The sequence below is a fragment of the Phaenicophaeus curvirostris genome, chromosome 7 (assembly GCF_032191515.1).
Source record: "Phaenicophaeus curvirostris isolate KB17595 chromosome 7, BPBGC_Pcur_1.0, whole genome shotgun sequence".
NCBI lineage: Eukaryota > Metazoa > Chordata > Aves > Cuculiformes > Cuculidae > Phaenicophaeus > Phaenicophaeus curvirostris.
In genome coordinates this window covers 13,781,650-13,806,302 of record NC_091398.1, presented here as the reverse complement: position 1 = coordinate 13,806,302, position 24,653 = coordinate 13,781,650, and the positions used below count along the sequence as shown (strand labels likewise).

Genomic DNA, 24,653 nt, shown 5'->3' with positions numbered 1-24,653 from the left:
CCAGCCTCCAGTCCAGTGGGACTTCCCCAGTCTTCCAGGACTGTTGGAAAATGATGGAAAGGGGTTTGGCCAGCACATCCGCCAGCTCCTTCAATACCCTTGGGTGAATCCCATCCGGCCCCATAGACTTGTGGGTGTCTAGTTGGGCTAGCAAGGCTCTGACCACCTCCTCTTGGATCATGGGAGCCTTATTATGCTCCTCTAGCTCCTGGGTTTGTACACAGACGGAACGACCCTCCTTACAACTAAAGACTGAGGCAAAGAAGGCATTAAGTACCTCAGCCTTTTCCTCATCCCCTGTCACTGTTGTTCCTTCTGCGTCCAATAGGGACTGTATGGTCTCCCTAGTCCTCCTTTTATTATTTATATATTTATAGAAAGATTTTTTGTTATCTTTCACAGACTTGGCCAATCTGATTTCTAGTTGAGCCTTAGCCCTTCTGATTTTTTCTCCACACAATCTCACTTCCCTCCTGTAGTCCTCCCAAGAGGCCTGTCCCCTCTTCCAGAGCCCATAAACATTTCTCTTCTTCTTGATATCACTCAAGATCTCTCTGTTCAACCAAGCTGTTTTTTTCCCCTGCCGGCTTTTTATCTGGAACATGGGGATGGCTTTCTCCTGAGCTGCTAGGATTTCCTTTTTGAAGAGCTCCCAGCCCTCATGGGCTCCCTTGCCCTTGAGTACTGTCTCCCATGAGACTTCGCCAACCAGCCTCCTGAAGAGTTCGAAGTCTGCCCTCTGGAAATTCAATGCTAGCGTCCTGCTAACCACCCTCTTCACCTAGAACAGAAAACCCTATCATCTCATGATCACTTTGTCCTAGGCGTCCTCCTACTGCCCCATCCCCCACAAGGCCTTCTCTGTTCACAAACAGCAGGTCCAGGAGGGCACCTTCCCTTGTTGGTTCATTCACCAGCTGCGCAAGGAAGTTGTCTTCCACGCACTCCAGGAACCTCCTAGACTGCTTCCTTTCTGCTCTATTGTACTCCCAGCAGATATCAGGAAGATTGAAGTCTCCCACAAGAACAAGAGGCATTGATCTAGAGATTAACCCCAGCTGTTTATAGAAGAGCTCGTCAGCTGCTTCTCCTTGGCTGGGTGGTCTGTAACAGACTCCCATCACAAAATCTACCTTCTGGTGGGCTCCTCTGATTTTAACCCAAAGGCACTCAATCTCCTCATTGCCACAAACAATCTCAACGGTGTCCAAGTCCTCCCTTACAAAGAGGGACAGAATCATAGAAGCCCTAGGTTGGAGAAGACCTTTGAGATCACTAAGTCCAACTGTACCTGTCCACTACTAAACTATATCTGTAAGCACTTCATCTACCTGTCTTCTAAATCCCTCCAGGGATGGTGATCCCACCACCTCCCTGGGCAGCCTCTGCCAGTGCCCGAGAACCCTTTAGGTGGAGAAATCTTTCCTAATGTCCATTCTGAACCTCCCCTGGTGCAGCTTGAGGCTATTCCCTCTCGTCCTACTGTCTGTCAGCTGGGAGAAGAGGCCAACATCCACCTCACTACAACCTCCTTTCAGGCAGTTGTAGACAGTCATAAGATCTCCCCTCAGCCTCCTTTTCTCCAGGCTAAACAACCCTCAGCCGCTTCTTGTAAGACTTGTGTTCCGGCCCCTTCACCAGCTTCGTTGCCCTTCTCTGGACATGCTCCAGGCCCTCAACGTCCTTCTTGTGGTGAGGGACCCAAAACTGAACACAGAATTCGAGGTGCGGCCTCACTGATGCTGCGTATGGGGGCAGAATCTCTTCCCCAGTCCTGCTGGTCGTGCTGCTTCTGATAAAAGCCGAGGTGCTATTGGCCTTCTTGGCCACCCGGGCCACTGTTGGCTCATGTTCAGCCACTGCCACCCAACACACTCAGGTCCTTCTCCGCCAGGCAAGTGAATGAATGCATTTATGCCCTGTGTTCCTTAAACGATGTTATTACTTCCACAGAAACAGCGAATTGTCGAATGCTTTGGGTTGGAAGGGACCTTAAAGCTCACCCTGTTCCACCCCCCCTGCCACAGGCAGGGACACCTCCCAGTTTATTGCCAGGGTGCCCTCGACGCTCTCATGCCGGAGCCCGACGTGGGCCGCCACCCAGAGAGCGAGGGCGGGACAAAGGGGGCGTGGCCAAGAGAAGGAGAGCGACAGCAGAGGGGGCGTGGCCTGTCCAAGGGGCGTGGTCTGTCCAGGGGGCGTGGCCAAGAAAAGCTCTTCAGTAGGGGGCGTGGCCAATTCAGGGGCGTGGCCAATGAAAGAGCCTCAGCGGAGGGGGCGTGGCCAAGACGGGGGCGCGGCCAAGAGAAGGGGACCGACCGCAGGGGGCGTGGTCGATCCAGGGGGCAGCCGTTCGTCCGTGGAGGGGGCGTGGTCAAGAGAAGGAGATCGTCAGCAGAGGGCGTGGCTCCTCCTCCGCGGCCGGCGTTGCGCGCGCGCGCGGGGCTCAGGAAGGGCGCGGCCGGTCCCGGAAGGGCGCGGCGCGGCGGGCGCGTGACGGTCCCCGCGGCCATTGGCGAGCGGCGTCACGCGGGGCGGGGCGGGGCCGGCGCTCCCCCGGCGCTGGGTTGGGGGCGGGGGGGGCGGGCGGTGTCCCGGGAGGGGTAACCGCGGGGGGCGGTGTCGGTGTGCGGGCGGGGCGCGGGGATGCGGAGCTGAGCCCCGGCGCGGGCGGAGGCGGCGGGGATGCGGAGTTGAGCCCCGCCCCGCCCTCCGCCCCGCCCTCCCGGCTCCGCCCCAGCCCGGGAGCCGCGTAGCTGGGGCCCGGCGGGGGAGCTTCGAGCTCCATGGGCAACACCGTCACCTGCTGCGTGTCCCCGGACGCCAGCCCCAAGCTCGGCCGGGCCCGCGGCGGGGCGGCGGCGGCGGGGGCCGACCACTGGGGGGACGCCTACCAGGCGGCGGCGGCGGGAGGCGGCGCGGGACCCGCGGAGGCCGAGTCGGGGGACTCGGATCCCGGCGGCGGCGGCGGACCCCACCTCCAGCACATCAGCGACCGGGAGCTCCCGGATGGTGAGCGGCCCCGCATCCCCCCGCGGCCTCCGCCATCCCCCCGCTCCCCCCCGACCTCCCCATGCGGGTAGAACGGAGGGCGCCGGGCTCCGCGTTCCCCGAAACCCGCACTCCCCGTCCCCCTGCATCTTCCTCAACCTCCGCTTCCCAGCCCCGCATCCCCGCTTTCCTCTCCCCCCAATCCCCATTTTCCTGTCCCCCTGAATCCCCGTTTTCCTGCCCCCCCCCCGAATCCCCGTTTTCCTGCCCCCCCCGAATCCCCGTTTTCCTGCCCCCCCCCGAATCCCCGTTTTCCTGCCCCCCCCCGAATCCCCGTTTTCCTGCCCCCCCCCGAATCCCCGTTTTCCTGCCCCCCCCCCGAATCCCCGTTTTCCTGCCCCCCCCCGAATCCCCGTTTTCCTGCCCCCCCCCGAATCCCCGTTTTCCTGCCCCTCCGAATCCCCGTTTTCCTGCCCCTCCGAATCCCCGTTTTCCTGCCCCCCCTCGAATCCCCGTTTTCCTGCCCCCCCGAATCCCCGTTTTCCTGCCCCCATCCCAATCCCCGTTTTCCTGCCCCCACCCCAATCCCCGTTTTCCTGCCCCCCCCGAATCCCCGTTTTGCTGCCCCCCACGGTCCCCGTTTTCTTGACCCCCCCCCCGAATCCCTGTTTTCCTAATCCCCATTTTCCTACCCCCCCGTTTTCCTGCTGCCCCCCCGATCCCCGTTTTCCTGCCCCCCCCGGTTTTCCTGCTGCCCCCCCCCCCCCCCGATCCCGGTTTTCCTGCTGCCCCCTCCGATCCCCGTTTTCCTGCCCCTCTGAATCCCCGCTTCCCCCTCCCCTGAATCCCGGCTTTTTCCTTCCCTCCCCCCCCCCGAATCTCTGCTTTTTCCTTCCCCCCCATCCCCGCTTTTCCTTTCCCCACCAATCCTCATTTTCCTTCCCCCAGTCCCCCCATCCTTTGCAATCTCCCCACATCCTTCTCCATTCCTGCATATCCTCCCCAGTCCCCCCGTGTCCCTGAGTTCCCCCTAATCCCCCTGGCATCCTCCCCAATCCCCCCGCATTCCTTCCGTCTCCACATTCCCCCCACATTCACCGAGTTTCCCCCAATCCCTACATCCCCCCCTTTCCCCCGTGCTCCCCACAGGGCGAGTGGAGGGCACCGCATCCCCAAAATCTCTGCGTCCCCCCTTCTCCAAACCTCCCACATCCCCACCTTCCCTCCATCCCCGCATCTGTGTCCCCACGGGTCAGGGGACACTGGCAGCGCCTTTGTCCCACACCCAACCCGCAGCGCCCTGCGCTCCCGGTGCCACCGATGGAGGGGACACGGTGGCCACCCTTGTCCCTTGCGCTGCGGAGCTGGTGCTTGGGCGCTTCGCGGATCTACGTTTCCATCCTCTGTGGAACAGGAGGAAGGAAGAGGGTGTGTTGGGGACCGAGGGAATCACAAAGATTGTGTGCGTGTGACATCATTGCGGCTGGACACGGTCATTTATAACCCGGTTGTGCGGGGTTAGCCTCGATCTCCTCGCACCAGGGCTCCTTGTCAGGTAGTGCCCCGTGTTCCCACTTGAGCTCATAGGAAAGGACGTGTTTGCTGTTCGGATTTATTCCATGTGCACCTGGTGTCGCAGAGTGGCTCTTTGATGCATCTCCAGCCGTGCCTGGGAAGAGCTTGCAGGTTTGTGCTGCGGCAAGTTTCCCAGACACCGTGAAACAGGTTAGGGGTGCTCCTGTCTCTCCGTGCGCTCACGTGGTGCCACGAGCGCATAGCGCAGCGTAATGGCTTGTGATATTCAAAACTTGGTTTAATTCACAAGCCTTTTGCTACTCCTTCTCGTAATTATAACCACACCTCAGGTCCAGAGGAGGCTGCAAAGACGATCCGAGGGCTGGAGCAGCTCCCATGCGAGGAAAGCCTGAGAGAGTTGGGGTTGTTCAGCCTGGAGAAGAGAAGGCTCTGAGGAGACCTTACAGCGACCTCCCAGGGGCCTGCCAGAAAGCTGAGGAACTGTTTGCAAAGGCTTGTAGTGATAGGAGGAGGGGCAGTGGGTATAAACTGGAGAGGGGCAGATTTAGACTAGACATAAGGAGGAATTTCTTCACTCTGAGAGTGGTGAAGCACTGGCCCAGGTTGCCCAGGGAAGCTGTGGCTGCCCCATCCCTGGAGGTGTTCAAGACCAGGCTGGATGGGGCCTTGGGCAGCCTGGTCTGGTGGGAGGTGTCCCTGCCCATGGCAGGAGAGGTGGAACTGGATGATCTTTAAGGCCCCTTCCAACCCAAACCCTTCTATGATTCTATGAAATATATTCCATTGAGAAAAGATAGCCTGTGTGACATCTTTCCTGCACATAATATCGATTGTCACTGGCCCTCCATACTTGTCTTGAGCTTAAGGAAAACGTTTTGGCTATCAGAGAGAAACTGGCTGCAAGGGAGTGTGAGGAAACCTTCAGAAATGGAATTATTAAACTTGCAGGGTTCTGCACAGCACCATATGGCGCAGCTGTTCTAGGAACGAGATGGAACAGTCAGCCCCTCGGATCTCCTTTGAGACAGCTGTGCGATACAGCAGTAGGAGAAATTACATTTGCCTTCTAGGAGAAATAAAACTTTATTTTTGTGAGACAATATTGCAGGAATCTCTGTGCTCTCCTGTAGTCATTAAGGGAGGAGGAGCTAAACTCTCTAAAGATTCTAGTAAGCCAAGGAAAAATGCCTAAGCTAAATAAATCTGTTCAGGAATAAGGGTTGTATTTTTTTGAATCTTTAGTACATGGTCATGTGAGCAGTGCTAATTAACTAGGATTAATTGTGAATTCATCCAGATGTCAGAACTGGTCTTGAAGTAGGGAAGTATTTAATGTTTTTATTTTGCAGGCATGAATACGAAATCCAGGAATAAGATAGTAGCTGTCTATCACAAATTTTACTCTTTTGCCATGGTAACTTTAGTCTTGAGGCAGGAGGTAATCCTAACCTTGCATCTGCATAAGCAGTATGTGTTTTAGATTATTTTAAAGATGACTTTTACAGTGGTGTGTGATTCCCTGTTGCATGGCCCCAGAAGTAAATCTGCTACAAACGGTAGATGCTATTTGTCTGCAGTTTTCTGATAGCTATAACTGTATAGGGCTGCAAAAAGTGTCAGAGAGCTTGATATCTTTACAAAAACACAGTTCTGGATGGTCATTATTAGAAGTAAAACTTCTTGTGCTCGTTTTTGAACATTAGAAAGTGCTATTTAGGGAGGATTGAAGCAGTTAACTTCAAAAAGCGAAGCATTATTTGTCGAGTCTGACATGGAACAGGCATTACCACGAAATTTTAAGTGATAACTGCTATCTGTTTCATTTAAGACCTTCTATGAAAATAATAAATCTGTAAACGCAGCACTTGGTTGTAGCAGATAACTATGCTTATCTCTCTTAACGCTAGGATATAAAAGCTGCCAGCGTACCCGAACCATGCAAGCAGCCTATGTGTTTCTGTGCTGTTGGCTACTACAGAGTTTTAGTTTGTTGCTGTGGTGGTAAGGTGTCCGGCACTTTCATTTGAGGGATAAATATTATTTCTATAATTCTGTGATATATAATTTCATAGGTTAGCTGAGATGCTAATTTTATCAGTAACAGAAGGCTGGGAACCTCGCCTCTTCTTGAATGCTTTGGCAGAGGGGAAAGGGAGCTACAGGGAAAAAAAGTCAAGATCGTCTTAGCTATTTTCGTTCCACACTGCTCAGTTCTAGGAGTTTCTAAGTACACAGCTAAATATATCGTAAAGCAGTGTGATGGAGATGCTTCATTCCTTAAATTTCTAACCTAATGTTTCTAATTTCTAACCTAATTTCTAACCTAATGTTTGTTGTTCTTAAGTCTGTGTTAACGCTTTTGCACTTGTTTTGCTGATATTTAACGTTTTGTTTGTATTGGAAATGCAGAAGTTACCTGCTGAGCTTCAGACTTCGGTTTTGTATTGTTTTGTCTTGCCATTTTGTAGCAAGTACAACATGGTCCTCACAGGTCTGTGGTCTTAAATGAGGATTATTCTGTAGCTTGTCCAGCATGGTATTGCACAGGCACTACTTTCCAGTCGGTACCACTTGGGTCGTATACATTGGATCAGAATTAAAGAAGAAAAATCTTACTTTCTTAAAATGAGGAGATTATAAAGTGGTTTTTATGTAAGACAAGAAAAGGAGTAGTAAGTGGGATGGAGAAAAAACACACTGTGAAACCAGAAGCGTAATGTTTCAATAAAAGTCAATTCAAGTGGGATGGAATTGTTAGATCCACTACACAGAGCTGGTTTAAATGAATTTTAGCTTTCTTGAGATCCTGAGCCATAACCTGTTCAGTATACGCTTTTTTGGAGTGGGAAATAAGCATGCATTTGTGGTTTGATACACTAAGCTAAGTAATATTAAGTAAATGGGAAGAAACATAACTTTGAAAACAGGAGTTTCTTCCAAATAGGTTCATGCCTACTGTTGATGTTAAATAGCAAAAGCTAAAATGACCCTAAAGGTACCGGTTGACTCCTCTGCTGAGCATTAAGTGTGCCTTCTTTCAGTGTGCAGAGAACAATCCAAAGCAGTCTGAATTGACCCAAAAGGCTTTCCTCTCGAGTTTTGGAAATAGCTGCACTTTGATCTTAATTTGGCTTTCCCAATTACTGTTTTTTGGATTTTTTTGTTTGCTTGGGCTTGTTTTTCCCCAATGAGTGGCTGCCCATCTTTATTTTGGGCTTCTTTTTTCATATCATTTTTTTTCTGGTTATTTGAGGGAGAAATTCTTCTGGCTGATACTTTCTCACCAGGTCCTTATGTTTAGACAAAGATCTAATTTTTCATAAATTCTTGGATTTCATGTCTTTGGATAAAACTAGAACAAGGCCTCGCTTGGCAGGCGTTTCTCAGTTGTACTTGAACATGTTATCTCCTTCCACCACTGCTGTTTACTGAGCTCAGCAGTTTTGAGAAGTTTGCCTGATTCACAAGAGCTGAGGGAAAGATTGTTGAGCTACTGAGCTGGTGGGACAAAATGACCTGGTACCTTCACCTGAAGAACTGGAGGGTGGAGAATGGCAAGGGGTGAGGCAATCAGGGGTTACAGGGGACAGCATCAGGAGATGGTGCTGAGTGGGGTGTGTCCGTCACACAGAGATTAGATGGGGAAACAAATGGAAGAGGACTTGGGAAAAAGAGAGCTAGTAGTGAATGAAGTGAGACTGACCTGAACAGGCTCAGACTAGTGCCTAGAATAACGCTTCATGCACCTGTGAGCTTACTTTTCATTTTTCAGCAGCCCCCTGGCTCTCCAGAGGCTGTGCCGTGCCGAAAGGGGCAAGCTTCGAGTTGCCGGTGTGCTGCAGTTGTCGCACAGTGTTGGAGATGAACAAATACTTGACTAGATTGATTGTCTGTGATCTGATTTCACCAACAGCTTGTCTGTAAACCTTCTTGCAGAAGGTTTAAATACTGTTCATTTGTTTCTCTCTTATATAAATGTCAGCTTACTTCAAGCGTGTGGGTGGGGTTCTTTTCCTTTTTATTTTTTAAATCCTGGTTAAAATGTTAGTAAGTTAAGTTGAAAAAAAAATAAGAACACCTTGCAAGGAGTCAGCTTTTGGCACAGGAGGGGCTTAACCGTCTCTTGTTGGGTTTTGTGCCTTGCTATTTGAAGATCTGTAGATGCAGAGGCTGATGGATACCATTGTGTAGTTAGACAAATTTGATGGTAGAGGTGAAAACCAGCTGATGCTCTGCTCCCTGTTCTGATGTTCCCTCTCCTTTTATCCTTATATTCACTGAGTTTTTTGTCTAACTTATGCTCACTCTTCTTTCCCCAGAATTCTTAATATCTGTTCCCTATAAATGACTAGGAATTAATTACAAAGGTATTTGTAGCAGTTACAGGGGGTATATGACCTTGAAAAATGTGAAAGAATTTACTCTCTACAAGCCTGAAACACCTTCCATGTTGTTGGCTTAAGAGACCTAATGTCATAGCCTTTACAAAATGATCTGTAAAGTGCCTGTAGTAGAAATGACTGAATCAATAAGTTGATCAGGAACAATGATGACATTGATCTACAAATTAGGGAACTGGGAACAGAAATTATTGTCATAGTATGGTATCTGTATTTCCGTTCTTATGCTTGAGTACTGCTGACAGCTAAGGAATCTTCTATCCTTTTCTCATTCGACCAAATATTAGAGAATTCTGGAGGGAGCAAGTTTATGTAAACTTTAGGTCTTTAAGAATAGTTGGTACGGAACATAAGCATATATGGAGGGGAACTCAGTTGGTTTGGCTTGGTGAGTGCTTCTTCAGGCTTCCAGTCTAACAGCTGTTTTTCATAAAATGGGAAATATTGAAAGGAAATTGTCAAACATGGGAACAGGCTGCCCAGGGAGGTGGTTGAGTCACCATCCCTGGAGGTATTTAAAAGATGTGTAGATGTGGTGCTTAGGGACATGGTTTAATGACACTTGGCAGTGCTAGATTCTTACAGGTCATCTCTAACCTAAATGATTCTGTGATTCTATTCTATGAAGTATGTAGCTAACCTGAGGATTTTGCTTAAATTTATGGAATTAAGGAAACTGAATTAATTTATGTCTTTAGTTTTGTTTTTTTTTTTACTATTTTCTTCATGTAACTTATCTCTAGAGTCCTCTCCTCTTCTGGCTTTCTTTTGGAGGTTTGCTCTTCTCCCTCCTGGCTGTCAGGGTAGATGTTGTAGAGCAGCAGAAGTTTTGTGGCTAGAAGTATCTGTTCTCTCAAGTGCGATCAGCGTGGTGAGGTCATACTGAAAAGCTGACTAACAGGGGAATGAACTCTTGCACAAGCCAACAAAACACAGAAACCTACTCCTCCCAAGTTCACATTACACATTAAATTAAGATTTCTGACAGTATTTCTTCTACATATAGGAAGATGTAAGAAGTTACTGTGGAGGCAGGAGGAAAACGCTACTAAGCATTAAGAACCCAGACCTTGGATCTGGAGATCCTTGCCAACAAGCTAATCTTGAGATTTCTAAATCTATTCAGTTTTTCTTTAATACTGATACAGTTTGAATCTGCCCTTTTATTTCAGTCACTAGAAGAATCATGATTTTGGAGGAAAATTCTAAATGCTTGCACTTGAAGGGACAAACAAAGATGCAACTGGCTTAAAAAGCTTGGTGCTATTTATTTAAATGTACAACAAAGCTAGATTAATAAAACTGAAAGTCGTACTTGCAGGTGATGCACATATCAGGGATACTTCAACAGCTTACACAAAAACCCTGCTGTCAGCCAGGTAGCGTTCTGCAGTGTTTGTTTGAGCTGTGTTTGTAGCACAGCTTTGCTTCTGTTTGGAGTTCTGAAAGGGTCTTGAGTCATTGCAGTAATCAAACACAGGTTTTTTTTCTTTTCCAGTGTGAAAAGTTACACTGGCTTGTCATCAAACGTGTCAGTCAGACTCAGCTGTTGAATGCCAGTGTCTTTCAAACACTAAAAAAAAGGTTTTTTTGTAACACTGTTGGACATGTTTTGTTATGCGCATAGTTATTTTATAGAACAAAATGCAGGTAAGCTGAGAATCCACAAAGACACCATAGAAAGTGATTGTGTTTAAGCTTGTGCCTGAAATGGCATAAAACTTGATGTTAATTTTCATAAAAGCCAAAAATTTAGTTGAAATTTGTAATAGAGTGAGCAATTGGAAGAGGAGAAAAAAGCTAACATGTGCCAGTCCCACAGGTGGCACATGACACCCAGTGCACATACAGCACATCTGCTTTTGGTTACCTGCAGACAGTAGACGAGACTGGGATTTCTGGTACTCCCCTTTGTTTCTTTCTGAACCATGTCTTGTGAGAAGTAAGGCCGAGAGCACGTGAAGAGATGTGACAAGGAAAGGCTCCCTTACACTTCCACTTATCAGCATAGAGTCATAGAATAATTTAGGTTGCAAGGGACCTTAAAGATCACCTAGTTCCACCCCCTGCCATGGGCAGGGACACCTCCCACCAGCCCAGGCTGCCCAAACCCGCATCCAACCTGGCCTTGAACATCTCCTGGGATGGGGCAGCCACAGCTTCCCTGGCCATGGGTCCAGGAGTGTAAAATTTGGTTGCCCTTTGTTGGGTACAGTTAAAAATTTGTTTGGCCTGTCATTTAGAAAGTTACAGCTGTGGAGTTCTGCTTTAGCTTCTCATGGTAGTGAATTGTATTATATGTCTATGTATTACATGTCTATGTGGGGATTATAAAGTGGATAGTGTAGAACCGATTCTTTCTCCTTTACTCTTTAAATGGTCGTACATTAGGTGCAGTACAGAAACACATCTAACAAAACATTAGTTTCCTTTAAGATCTAGCTTATGAACTACTCTCTTCCTTCTCGTTCCGACTTAAAATCCTAGGGACACCCTGTTTCCCTCCCTTTAAACTGCTCCTGCCTTCACTGCAGAATTTGGGGTGCTCCTGACACCCTGCTATTCTGCCTAGCTGTCATAAAATGTTTAGAGGTGATTATAACCCATCAGGAAACATATGGAAGCCTACTTGACTTTCAGTCTCAGAAAGGCTGAGTACTCTACAGTGGAGCAGACCTCAGTTGTGTTTCCCTAACAGGGGCTGTGAACTGAGTGCAGTAGGATCATGCTGGGATTTGCTGTGGAAGCCAACAATAACGCTGTGGATCTTCCTGCAATTTAAAAAGTACAAAAACAATAATATTGTATTGTTTTGGGGTTTTGTTTCGTTTTATTTTTACAGCCTTAGAAATGAATAGGTAACTTGAACCCTGGCTAGCCTATGGTATTTAATAGATGGACTACACTTTCGCTTTCTAAATACTTCTGATTATAGTAGCATATTTTAAATGCTTACTGTGTCTGTTTCTCGTTGGACCAGCCTAACTCAGGAGTATGGTATAAAAGAGCAAATAAGTCATTCTTAATTAAGAAAGCTGCTTGTATATTGAAGTAATATCTACAGCCTTCTAAAACATTGTGGTACATTTGGATACGTGCTGAGTATTGCTACTGATATTATTAATATTATAACTGTGAGATTTTAAATAGCTTTACAGCATCCTTCTGTGTGTATTTTGTAAAGTCACGATCTTTAGGAGTTGTCATTTGACAATGAGGGTGGTCACACACTGGGCAGGTTGCCCAGAGAGGCTGTGAAGTCTCTGTGGAGACACAGAACCTGACTGACACAGTCCTGGGCAGACTGCTCTGGCTGAGCCTCCTGGAGCAGGGGACTGGGCTGTGGGTCATCTCAAGAGTTCTCTTCCAACCTCAGCGATCCTGTCTTTGTGTGAACAACAGCCAACTGAGTGGATCGGTTTTATTTGTTTCCCTTTTGAAATAGAGTTGATTTCCTCTGGGGAATTATAGATGTTTTTAAGGGACCTGTGCACATGCAAGTGTTGGCTAAGATAGTTCTCACCAAGATTCTCCCTCAAAATAGAGATCCTTTCTGAGAACTGGTGGTATTTAAAAGCACTTAGTTCACAATGAATATCCAGTCTTTATATATTAAAATTTGCTTGTATTAGTTACAAAACCTGCTCTGCTTTCATATCTTTTGAGTCAACTCCAGAGACATGAACTCTGGTGAAGGTGAATAATCAGGAGATCAAAGTGCTTTCATTCTGTCTAGATCTGGGGAAGCCACCCATGGAAAGTTTAAAGGATGGACTAACCTGTGTGTAAGCAAGGACATGACATGAGAAGGCACGTGATAAATACCTGATCTGTCCTGGGTTTGGTGTGGGTGGTGAGGAGTAAACAAAACAGGTTGGATTGAGAAACCAGAGTTGTAAATTTTAGGAAAGTTTTGGGGAATAGAAATAGAATAACATAAATTGGAGGACAAATAATTTTGTATGAAGTTGTTATTATAACAACAATTGTTGTTCAGTTCAACAGTTGTTGAATAACAAACTCTTTAATGTGTTGGCAAAATTGTTAGTATTTTTTTTTTTAATTTTTAAATCTTTAATGGAAGTGTTAAGTAGCTCACATCCTTCACAATGTAAGGTAATGAAATGCAGGGGAAGCTGAAACATTAAAGCTCGCAACCCACTGAAAAAAGGAGTAAACTCAAGTTACAGCAGAGAAGTTTTTATGATTTAATGATTTAAATATGTGCTGTATTAAAATGTTACTGCTGTCTGGTAATACAGAGGATGGTGCTAAAACTATTCAAGGCAATGCAATATTTTAGTGTTCTGAAGCAGTGAAATTGTCAAAGGGCTGCTACTTAGTAACGCTGACGTCTTTGACTGTGATAATACCTGTAGCACAATGCGGTGTGTAAAATGTGTTCTCAGTAGTTCAGTATCACGAGTGGAGGTGTGGAGAGTGGTGGGTAAGTAGCTAGTATTTTAAAGTTCCAAACCCCACACACGTTCATATATGACATAGATGAACAAAAGTAAAATCTTCATGCAGATTTTGTGTTGAGGAAAGGACGTGAGCTAGCGGCAGAGGTTTGCTCTTAGAAGTAATATGATTGGCCCCAGGGGGGACTGCAGGCACTTATCGATGCATGGAGCGCACGGCAGGAGAGGTAGCTGAAGTGGTCTGAAGGGCAAGTGTGCTGGAAGAGGCTCTTTAAAATGAGAATGGTGAGAGAGGGAAGCAAATTCAGGCCTCTCTGTGTTCCCGTTGGAGACAGGGCTGATCTGACGGGCTCAATAGTACCATGTGTGTAAATGGCACTGAGAGATGCAGAGAAATAAGGGGGAAGGCTATTTTTAATACGCAGCTCTCGGAGGTGGAGGGCTGCTGTAGCGTGGCAACGTTACTGTGCTGCTCCCACAGACTGAATTTCTCGTGGGAATCTTCTCGCCTCTTTATCACTAAGTGTGAGGATCCAATAGAAAACATGTTTTGACTTCTAGAGTCTGTCAACCCAATAGAACAAAAATGCCTTGGCATTTTCTTGCTTTTTATATTATCCTGTTGCTTCTCTCATTTCTCCTTGCTGTTTCTGCATGTTTTAATTCCCATTTTTTTTCTGTTCATCCTATGACATGCTATGCTGCTTTCTTTTTCTGTTAACTTTCTGTGAAACTTAGTTTTCTGTCATACTTCATCTGGTGTAGCTCCTAATCAAGAGTAACCCTTACTTTTAGGGCTAGATATCTTGGTTTTGGACTGAAGTGCTACAAGGATTAAGTATTAGGCATTATACTTGGTTGTGAGTCAAATTGTTTACAGAGAGATTAGTCTCTTCTCCTGGCTTTTCTTTTGCTGTGTTTCCCATTACATTTTGCCTCTTCTCAGATCCTTATCTGCCTCTTGCCTTATGCTTCCCTCATCAGCTGTATTGCTGTTGCCTTTTCGTAGTTCGTGAGCAACACTGGCAGTTTAGGAAGAGCAGATCATATGACTAATTTTTCTGTTCCTTGGAAAAAAGCGTTGTCCACGGAGAGTAGCACAGAAAGGGTGGTTAAAATTCTCTGGCTGCTTAGAAGAGGAAAATTACAAGCAGGTGGTCTAAACTCACCTTTCTTTATTTGCCAGTTCTTGCAAGACAAAAGCAGATGTGCTGTTTCTGCTAATGCCACGTTATTCTGGGACAAGAACCCTCACTACAGGTGGTCTTGATCACTTTTTGTGAGGTTTCGTACCATGGGCTGCACAATGTGTCTTAGTTAGTGCTGTAATTCTGGTTGTATAACCCATTTTGTGGATTTAATGTGTTATAGGTGCTGATACACCTGACTTTGTCCAGCAGAAAACATTTGGTGTCTCGCAGAGCCACTGTGGAACTGGAGCCAGTAAAGTCTGTTTTCCCTTCAGTGCTGTTCCTCTCCTCTCATGTGCTCAGAGGGGCAAGTTTGACTTGCGTGGCCACGTCAATATTGTGTCTCTAGGTGCATCCTGTGGTGCTGCAGATCCCAGACCCTTCTTAATTGGGGTGAAAGTTGGTTATATTTGCATCTTATGGTGCATTTGGACTTGATTTCTAACATCTCAGAAGCACGGATATAGGGACTGGCAGAGCACAAAACGAGGCAAAAATAATATAAATGAGCTTTAAGTGTTATAATTTCAAAGCAAATAAAAACTTGGGGGAAGTCAAGATATTAGAGGGGTTTTTTTTATGGAGTAGGGGAGGATGGACGTTACAACCCTCATTGGAGTTTTTCAAGACTCAGCCAAATAAAGCCTTGAGCAGCCTAATTCTACCTCCTAGCGGACGCAGTTTTCAGCAAGAGGTTGTACTAGAGACCTCCCAAGGTTCTTTCTGACCTAACTTACCTTGTTATTCTAAAAGTAGCTGCTGAACTGTAAATAAATAAGTTCTGAATATAACTTGCTAATAGTGATCTGTATTTCAAATCTGCATGTTGAGGTCTCGCTCTGCTTGTTGATGATACTTCAGTTGCTTGGTAGGCTAGAAAAATACTTTAATTTCTGAATCACTCCTTTCTCAAATCTAAGAAGTTGTTTAGTATTTGCCATTATCAGTGAATTCCTTAATCTGTGTCAAAATGTTGGTATGGTTTTTTTTTACTAGAGTGCTAGAATTAGAAACTAGAGTTGGTCTCTATGCTGTCTCTTAAAAGTGATTTTGCTAAATAAGTGTTAGAAACTTGTCAATGTGGACAGATTTTAAACAGTAGTTACACTGTTCTGCTGAGATGTTAGGAAGGGTCATTAAAAACGTGCCAGGATGGCATGCTAGTGTGTACTGGATTTTTTTTTCGGGGAATTGAAGTGTATTAGTAATAATTCAGGTACGAGCTGTAAGGCACATTCTGTTCCAGAGCTTCTAAACCAGAACTTCTTAAATGCATTTAAAGTGCATGATTAAATTAAGGTGTCTGTTCATTGTTTGCCGTGAATGAGCACAGTAAGGTGAAAATAGAAATGCTGGTTTTTGTAAGTTAGCTTTTAAAAACTGCTGGAGGTGGTCTGCTTTCATAGCCAACTTTGGCCTTTTTTGAAAGGGAGGAATTCCTAATTGAACAATCTTTCTCGTAGAATCATAGAATCGCCTGGTTGGAAAAGATCCCCAAGATCATCGAGTCCAACCATACGTATCTGCCACTAAACCGTATCCTTAAGTACCTCATCTACTAATCATTTAAACACCTTCAAGGATGGTGACTCCACCACCTCCCTGGGCAGCTCTGCCAGTGCCCGATGACCCTTTTGGTGAAAAATGTTTACCTAATGTCCAGTCTGAAACTTTATGTTCATAAATAGGCGTTGGCGACTTACTTATACAGTAGAGATTTAAAATGAGTGGTCTGCATCCTGGACCAGCATCAGAGCAGCACTGTTGGACTAAGATCAGCGATGATGTAAGCCAAGTACTGGAAAACATCCAGGCCTGGATACCGGTGATGTGGACCAGTGGGAATCTGGAATGAGAAGTCTTGGGGACACACTACTTCTGCAGTTACTTTCACTCAAGTGACAAGTGAGGGTGGTGGCAGTGCTGTCTGTTAGGTGCAGCAACACAGAGCATTCACCTAGTTAAGACTTCCAGCACCAAGACAGTTTGTGCAGACTTTGGCTAATATTTAAGCAGAGTTCTGCTGGTTGAATGCATAAAAAGCTCCTAAGAATTATTTTTTTCATTAAAAGTTGATGGTGATTCTTAGATGACTTTGTTTTCTAAGGCTGTGGCAACTGCATTGTTGCCAGACCTTCTTGAAACACTAACGTGTGCAGGTTTGCGAGCTTGTGTGCTCTTATGGTTAGCACGGCGTAAAGTGGCACACAGGAAAATTCAGAATGACAAATGTAGATGAATGTGAATTTGCTCTTTCCAGGTTGTACAGGGTCACAGTACTAGAGTATTCTGTTCATATGGTCACATAAATTGGTGTCGGTAACGTGGCTCCCTCAGAACAGCTGTTTCTTCTGTCAAAGCTGATGCAGCTCAGAATTTCATCAGGATGTTTACAGTTTCATCAGCACACTTTTTAACGATCACTCCCATCTTAATCTAAGGGAGTAATGTATCCTCATCTAATGTCATCACTAATCCATTGTGGCAAAGGATTAAAGTAATCATTTTGTTCTTCAGTAGCTAAATATCAGCTCTGCAGGGCTTTACCCGAAATTCCAAAAGAAAAGAGCAGTGTAAGATCAGTGTTTTGGTATTTATCAATGCTGTAAAAGTTACTTAAGTAGGCTCTTCTATGAGACCACATGGATTGTTTCTTGCAGTACTGGGTGCTTAAAACATAGAATGGAAGAATTATGCTCTTGCTAAAGTTGTGCTTTTCTCTGAACACAGGCTCCACATCCAGCTACCCTAGCACACAGGCACATAATGACTTTTGTTGCTTTCTGAGATCTCCCTTTCCAGATTTTGTCTTGATGGAAACTGTAAGCTACTTCAGAGCTTCATGGCAGTAGGAGTAAGTCCACAGGCTTCTTTTTCAGAGGGGAAAGTGTCAGACTTTTATTTGTCTTGCGAAAAGTAAGGTTTTGATTTAGAGAGACAACCCATTCTATGCATTTCTGATTTGTCTCCTTCACTGTGCTTGAGCGTTTTAAGGCTGGGTGGGAATCATTAAAGTAATCATCTTCTGTTAAAGATCTCTCCTGTTTTTGTCCTTTCTGTTTCAGATTTAGCCTTGGAATCTAATCCATCTGATCATCCCAGAGCAAGCACAATTTTCCTGAGCAAGTCTCAAACAGACGGTAAGCCAAGTTTTCTCCTGTTTTTTTTTAAATTGGAAAAAAAGTGGAAAAGCTACTGCCTATTTTATTTATTTAACTCTAGAACATTTAAATTGCTTTAATTCTTTCCGAGTGTAGGGATTAATAATTTGTGTGTTTACACAGAAATTTGTTCATAGTCTGTTTTACTTAACACTTAAAATCACTTGTTCTTCTAAATGCTTAAATATCTAGAGTTTTCAGTGTCTGGATCCTAGCAGTCTGAAGGAACGAGGCTTTCTTCGCTAGTGTCATTCAAGCTTCAAACTGTGGTGAGGTTTTTTTATCACCAAGGACTGTTTTGGAAATTGCTTTAAATTAAAAACCAAAAAAGCCCAGAAAAGTTAAGGAGTAGTTTTCAGTAAGGAATAAGCCTAAACCATCAGTCTGTCAGTTGCTTTTGAATATGTTGCTTTAAACTGTTTGAATAGTTTCAGTAGCATAATTATTCTTCAATCCTGGCTCTAATGACGTGGATTTATTGGTATTTTCAGGTTTTTTGCAAATTCCTTGTTTGCTTAGTAAAGTAAATTTTGAACAGCTTGTGCGTTCCAAGATGCTATTAAAAGGTGGAGGCGTTTCCATATTGCACAAACAAAAATCTGACAATAGTAAATTTTGAAGTTGCAACTAAAAAATTAAAGATATTCTTTTAAAAATACTTCTGTTCCTTTTGTAGTTGGTTCTTGTTTGAAGTACTGTTTTTCCTAGGACAATGCTGCACTTGAGATTGGCTGAGTGGATGGAAAGCTGCAATTTGTCTTCTACTTTGGCAGAGCTTTGCTGCAGAAAAGTAGAATTATTTTGACGGGTCTTTCAGTTGCAGTCCTTCTATTCAGAGTCTTGAGGCAAGCAGTGAAATTGTCAGTGGTATCAACTTTGTGATGCTCCGGTAATCTGTGAGCAGTGGAAATTAGCATTAGCATGACTCTTCCGGAGAGATAATACCGATGAAACGGAGGCCTCTCTTCCTCTAGGGCTCTAAGGTCAGCCTCCAAACAGATGGAGGATCTGACCTGCACTTATCAGACACCTCCTAGATGGGTTCTGCTTAAGTTGCAATGAGCAAGTTGACATAGTTCTGGAACGTTGTAAAGCAACTTCACTGTGTAGCCTTTCAGCCTTGTGGCAGATAACGTTCACGCTACATGAACGTCTTTATGGGCTGTAGTATTACTTTTAAACATAGAATCATAGAACAGTTTTGGTTGGAAGGAACACCTAAAGACCGCCTAGTCCAGCCCCCTGCAGTGAGCAGGGACATCTTCAACCAGATCATGTTGCTCAGACCCTGGCCTTGAATGTTTCCAGGCATGGGAAACCTCCCCGAGTAGAATACCTATGTGATTTATTATTCTTCACATATGATTTATTGAAATGTATACACCTGTGCTCATGTAGAAAAATGGTCTGCTACATGAGATAATAACTATTAAATTATTCTCTGAAGTTTGTATTAGGTGGATGACTCAATTTTTACAGGGTGTTTTTATGGACAAGTCAGGCAGAACTTATTTTCTGTTTTCACTGGATCTTCTTTAGTTAAGCTTCCATAGAACTAGAAAAATTAGTATCCAAGTTCTCTCTCACTAAGATGTTATCAGGATTATGATTTTTAATTTATGCAAAAAGACAAAAATTTATATATTCTCTTCCAGTTGTTAATTTTTCTAAATTTTTAAGAGAATGCCTCCTGCTAACAAGCGTTAATGACCTGAGGTCAGAACTTTGGAGAGGTTACCTGTCCAGGCTGCCTACATTTGTGTAGCTTCCTGTATGTATGCAACTCTCAGCTCTCCTTTAACAGCACTGTTTTACTGCTACTGTTATAGCTCGAAGTTAAACCTTAGTGCTTTTTGAAAGGCTGACATAGTTTTAAATAACAAAATAACCCGATCAGAGCTATGATAGACATGGCTTGTGCCAGCATCTTCTGTGTAGCGAATACCTTTTTACCCTCTCCTGTCTAATAGGAGAAGAGACAACCTGGATATAATGCTGGGTGCCTCACTTCCTCCTTGTATCTGTTCAGCACGTTCAGCATGTGATGTTTTAACCTCTTGTTGCTAAGTGGTCGCTATTGGATGTTGGACATTGTCTACTTGAACTGTCTGAAATCATACAGGTTTTTTTGTGATGCATAACATTGTTTCAAGGCTGAAACATTTTTCCCTTTAATTCCTAAAAGTATCACTAGCTTGATAAAACTCAGCGTCTTTTTCCTCAAACTACTTTTCCAGACACCTAAAATCAAATCTGGAACTTTTAATACTCCTATTCTTCAGAAGACTAGGTTAATAGAGTGACTTTATGGAATGTAAATTTGAATTGTATTTTAGAAACCTTTCAGTTCACATTCTTTCTCCCTAATTCTAGTGCGAGAGAAGAGGAAGAGTAACCACATCAATCATGTAAGTAAAACAGATTCTTAGTGTGCTGTATAAATAAAATTAAGGTATTGGGACAAAGACAAATTCAAGAAAAACTGTGGTAGTTCTAGGTCTGTAGTCCTACATGTGTTCCAAATCCTCCTTAGCAAGATAAAGCTGAGTTATCTTTGCCTGTCTCTACAAAACAAATGAACAAGCAGGGTATTGCAGAGCAGAGAATGGCTGTTGTCAAAAGAGTGAGGATGGGTTTCTTGGTTGTATCTGTCTTGAGCATTTCAGAACAGTGAAGCTGAAAATGTAAGTCAAACTGCCACATCGTTATTTTTAAACAGAAATACAACTGGATTAATTTCTTAGCTGAGATGATGAGTCTTGAATAACTTGCTGATCAAGCATCACTACAGAACGTATTGTAAGAAATGTGTCCAACACGAAAATAGAATGACGTGCCAACATTATCATCACCAGGATAAACAAATGATAATCCATTAGTTTTAAAATCTGAAAATATGCACCAAATATCAGTTGATTTTGACACTTCACTTACCCCAAAAACTATACAAAAAAATTTCAATTTTATTAATAACTGGATAAAGAAAATTGACTAGTAAAGCTAAGGACAGACATTATTAACACACAGCTTAAAAAATATCATCTAGCAGAAGTGTCTGGTAAGATAATGATATTTCAAATCTGTTGTATTTAGTGTGATTGTGGGGGTGGCTCCTTTTTAGAAAATTTTGCTTCTTTTTCAATTACCATTCCAGCTTCACCAAGGTGAAGTGTGATTGGATTGGTTTTTCTAGCAAACTTCATGTGAAATAGATATTCTCCACTAGCCATTGGGTTGTGAAGGGTGCCAACATTTTTGTATGGAAGATTTGCAGGTTTTTAGGCAAGACACTTAAAAATATTCTGTCAAGAATTAATGAATCTTGGGTTGCTTGATTAAAACTACTCCCTCAGTAATGACATGCTAGCTCTAGTGCAAGGCATTCTCCAAAAGTGCACAGGGAAGCCTGACATTGTGTTCTGTAGGAAGATTTCTTACTGTATAAAATCTACAGGATAAGGATAGATTATGGGACTTATTGCTAGCTCTAAATAATAAAAGTAAGGATAAGTGTAAGACTTTTTTCCCAGATTCCAGGCACAAAACAAGATATGAGTGAGCTGAGCAATGTCACAAGAAGATTTCTTTTTTCCTAAAATTTAACAGGATAAAACCCCAAATGCAAAACTGACTTCCCAGGGAGTGATACTGAATAACCAGAAAATGTAGAGGTATAGGGTATAAAAGAAGGGAGAAGATTACTATGGAGTCAGAGGGAAATCTAATAGAGTACATCATAGAGAGGGAAGACTGAGACCTGAACTGGCAAGAATGGAATGGAGGAGAACTGAGAAAATCGGAGGACTTGCTGCTTTAGCTGCAGCTGTTTCTGCTGAAAATGACTTTTCTAAAAACATCATGTTGTATATTACAAGGGACGATTTATAAACCTATCTTGGACAAAGGGTGTCTTCAGAAACTTGATGGCTAAAGGGTAGCTTACTTAGCAGGAGTAATCATCTACAGAGACCTCCTCTGCCGTAGCTACTTGAGGTGTAAAGCCTGTATTCAGTGTGGTAAAAGAAAGCTCACAGAATCAATGTTCTTTAATGTATTTTTGTCCTTTTTTTATTCCTCTTCTAAGGTTTCTCCTGGACAGCTTACGAAAAAATACAGCTCATGCTCAACAATATTTATAGATGACAGTACCGTCAGTCAACCTAACCTTAGAAGCACAATAAAGTGGTAAGAACCATGTGTCATCAGCAAGCGGCTGAGTAGCATTGCAAGGTTTATTTGGGATTTTGTGGTGTTCTTTTCTGTTTCAAAGCCAGTTACACACTTGAACGAGAGGAGCACAGCTTATTCAGGTTGGTTGTGGAAAGGATGTCAAGGTGCTTAATTATGACTGCTGAAGCGAGCTGCTTTTTCAGTTACAGAGCTAAGATACTGTTGTATTTCAAAGTAGTTAGCTTGTGCACTTGAGAATCTGTGGCAGTGCAGAAATGTGTCAGCATTTTGGGTTCAGAAGTGTGAGTTGGGCTGGGAACTTAAGAGTCTTCACACTGAAAGCCAAATGCAGAAGCTCTCAATCTGGGAAAACTTGAAATAGATTTTGTATGGAGTTGCAAGAAAGTTTGTAGGACTTCTTGCGCCTTGCAGGTGTTAGTCTGCCCTCTAGTTGTGGATAATAGTATATTGCTCGCTTAGGTCTTAGTTCTAGCCTTTCTACCTTTTCTTTGTATATTTTTGTTTTGGGTAGATGAGTTTGATAGCAGTGGTTCCCCGGTGGAAATGGGGGTTTGATCTGTTCTGGGTGCCACAGAGACAGTTCTTTGCACATAGACTATAACAGCCAAGAACTGAAAGAAGTTTTACTGTGCTTGAAGGGCAAGAAAGCAAAGTAGCTTCAGGCCCAGAAGGCTTCACTGTTTCAACAGTTAGTAGAGTTCGAAAATGTCTAAGCTGATTTGTCGCTTTCAAATTTGGTTTCAAACAGAGGTATCTAGCATTTTACTCCTTTTCTAGAGGAAATAAAAACCTAAAAGATGGTGCCTGTGTCATTTTGGAGTAGTATACAGTTGGCAATAGATGAGAGCTTGCCCATAACGGGTTCCTGCTCTGCCAGTGTTCCTGTTGCCACTGCCAGAAATGTATCTGAAATTTGGCCACACTAGATGTGTGTCAATATGAAACTCATTGCCTTGCTTGACTCAGCAGAAACTAAGACCCCTTCTTGGCAGGCATGATATCATCTTTATTATTCACTTCTTCAGACAAATGTTAAATTAGACAGCGGGAGATACGGAGTTAAAGCATCAGCAGAGCCTACAACAGTAGCTGTAACACCAAGTAGGACTTTTATTATGTTTTAGTTGTGGGTAGTCTGCATTTTCAATAAATGTCACCTAATCGGGCAATGAAGGTGTGTGTTTAAAATGTAGTTAATTATTTATTTTCTGGCACAAATATCGGTATAATGAATATGGAAGTAGGTTGAAAGTAGTTAGGAAATTTGATTTTGCTAGTTTCTGTTCAGGCAGTTAAACATCAGAAATGAGACATGATACTCAAGATTGTGAGAGGAAGCCAGGAGATAGTGGATTTGGAACACTGCCTTGAACAACAGCTTTTTTTTGTGATATAGTGTGCAGAGAATGTGCTTTAAGTCTTTTCTTTTTCTCTCTTTTTTTAGTGTAACATTAGCAATATTCTACCATATAAAGAACAGGTGAGTGAACTGTTGTTTTAGGGTTTTTTTTTCTGATACGTAACAGCTTTGGTTTTCAGCCAGGGATATGGTCTTGGTCACTTCAGTAGCAGCTAGTGTCACTTAAAGGAATTGAAAAATCTTAACACTTTATGCTGTGCCTGCTTCCTGTTTGTGCCCCATCTTGAGCTGATACAGAAAGGTCAGCAATACACCCATCCCACATACTTCATCAAGAATGAAGCATAAGCAGTAAAAACAGAGGGATTGAGAAGAATATGCTTAACTTGCCATGAATCCACCGTTGGGCTTAGTTTAGTTTTTCCTGGATACAGAGGTACAGATTAGTTTTGATGGGTGAAGGAACACTGTCGCATGTACAAATAACCCTTGCTGTTAAAGTTAGTTACAGCTTATGCTTCAAAATTACAGCTGCCTTTTTGAAATAAATGGTATTAATGAGATGGTTTCGCATTTTGAGAGAGAACTGTATGAAGCATAATATGAGGGCATGGATAGCTGTTCGTTGTTTAGCTTCTTAAGCATTCAGTTGTAAGATCTCATCATTAAATGCGTTGCAAAAATACAACCTAATTTCATATTGTATTCAATGAAAGCTGAACTACAAAATGTCTCTTTACACTCTTAATGAATAATACTTTTTTGTTGAGCATAGCATTACCCGTTAACCCTTTTTGCTAAAACAGAAATTTTTACTTTGCAGAGACTCTGACAGATCATTGGACATTTTTGATGAAAAATCTCATCCTCTCACAGTAAGTTTAACTTTTTGATCCTCTGAATGTGCATCAGCGTACGTATATTTTATCATCTTGATTTGTATTGCGTAAGTCATAAATATGTCTTAGCACCTGGTCACAAGCAAACTGATATTAAGTTGGGTCTTTATATATAAAATACAGTGCAGATGGTGTCCTCTGGACTTTTGATATCAGCTAGATGTTCCAAAGTATGTTTGGTTTTCTATGCTTTGCATATAAATAGAAAGCAAGAACCTGCTGATTCTTGCAGCATTTCGTATCCAGACTTTCTTGTCTGGCTCCTGTCTTTCCTTCTTTAACACTGCTTTTACTAGAAGTCTTAGTTTCGGTAGGATTGGAGTTTTGTCTGGGTACCTGCAGTACCTTTGGAAAGGTTAATTTGCTAGACAAAATCTTGGAACACCTTGTCCTTTGAAGATTCAGTCACCAGGAGTCCAAATCCAGGTTCTTTTGGCCCTAGTAGCAGAAAAAAACAAGCTTCAGGTTACTAGCATCACTGGACTTAGTCACAAGTATCAGTCT

At 43.6% G+C, this 24,653-nt stretch overlaps 1 protein-coding gene across 1 annotated transcript in view; it reads left to right on the top strand.

The window, feature by feature from the left end:
• The first annotated feature begins 2,628 nt into the window (after positions 1 to 2,628).
• Positions 2,629 to 24,653, top strand: part of CCNYL1 (cyclin Y like 1) — a 35,852-nt gene continuing 13,827 nt past the window's right edge. Inside the window, exons 1-6 of the mRNA XM_069860895.1 lie at positions 2,629 to 3,012; positions 17,604 to 17,678; positions 20,073 to 20,107; positions 21,784 to 21,884; positions 23,335 to 23,370; positions 24,074 to 24,125. Coding sequence (XP_069716996.1) covers positions 2,787 to 3,012; positions 17,604 to 17,678; positions 20,073 to 20,107; positions 21,784 to 21,884; positions 23,335 to 23,370; positions 24,074 to 24,125 — 525 coding nt within the window. The 5' untranslated portion in view covers positions 2,629 to 2,786. The remainder of the gene's footprint in view (positions 3,013 to 17,603; positions 17,679 to 20,072; positions 20,108 to 21,783; positions 21,885 to 23,334; positions 23,371 to 24,073; positions 24,126 to 24,653) is intronic.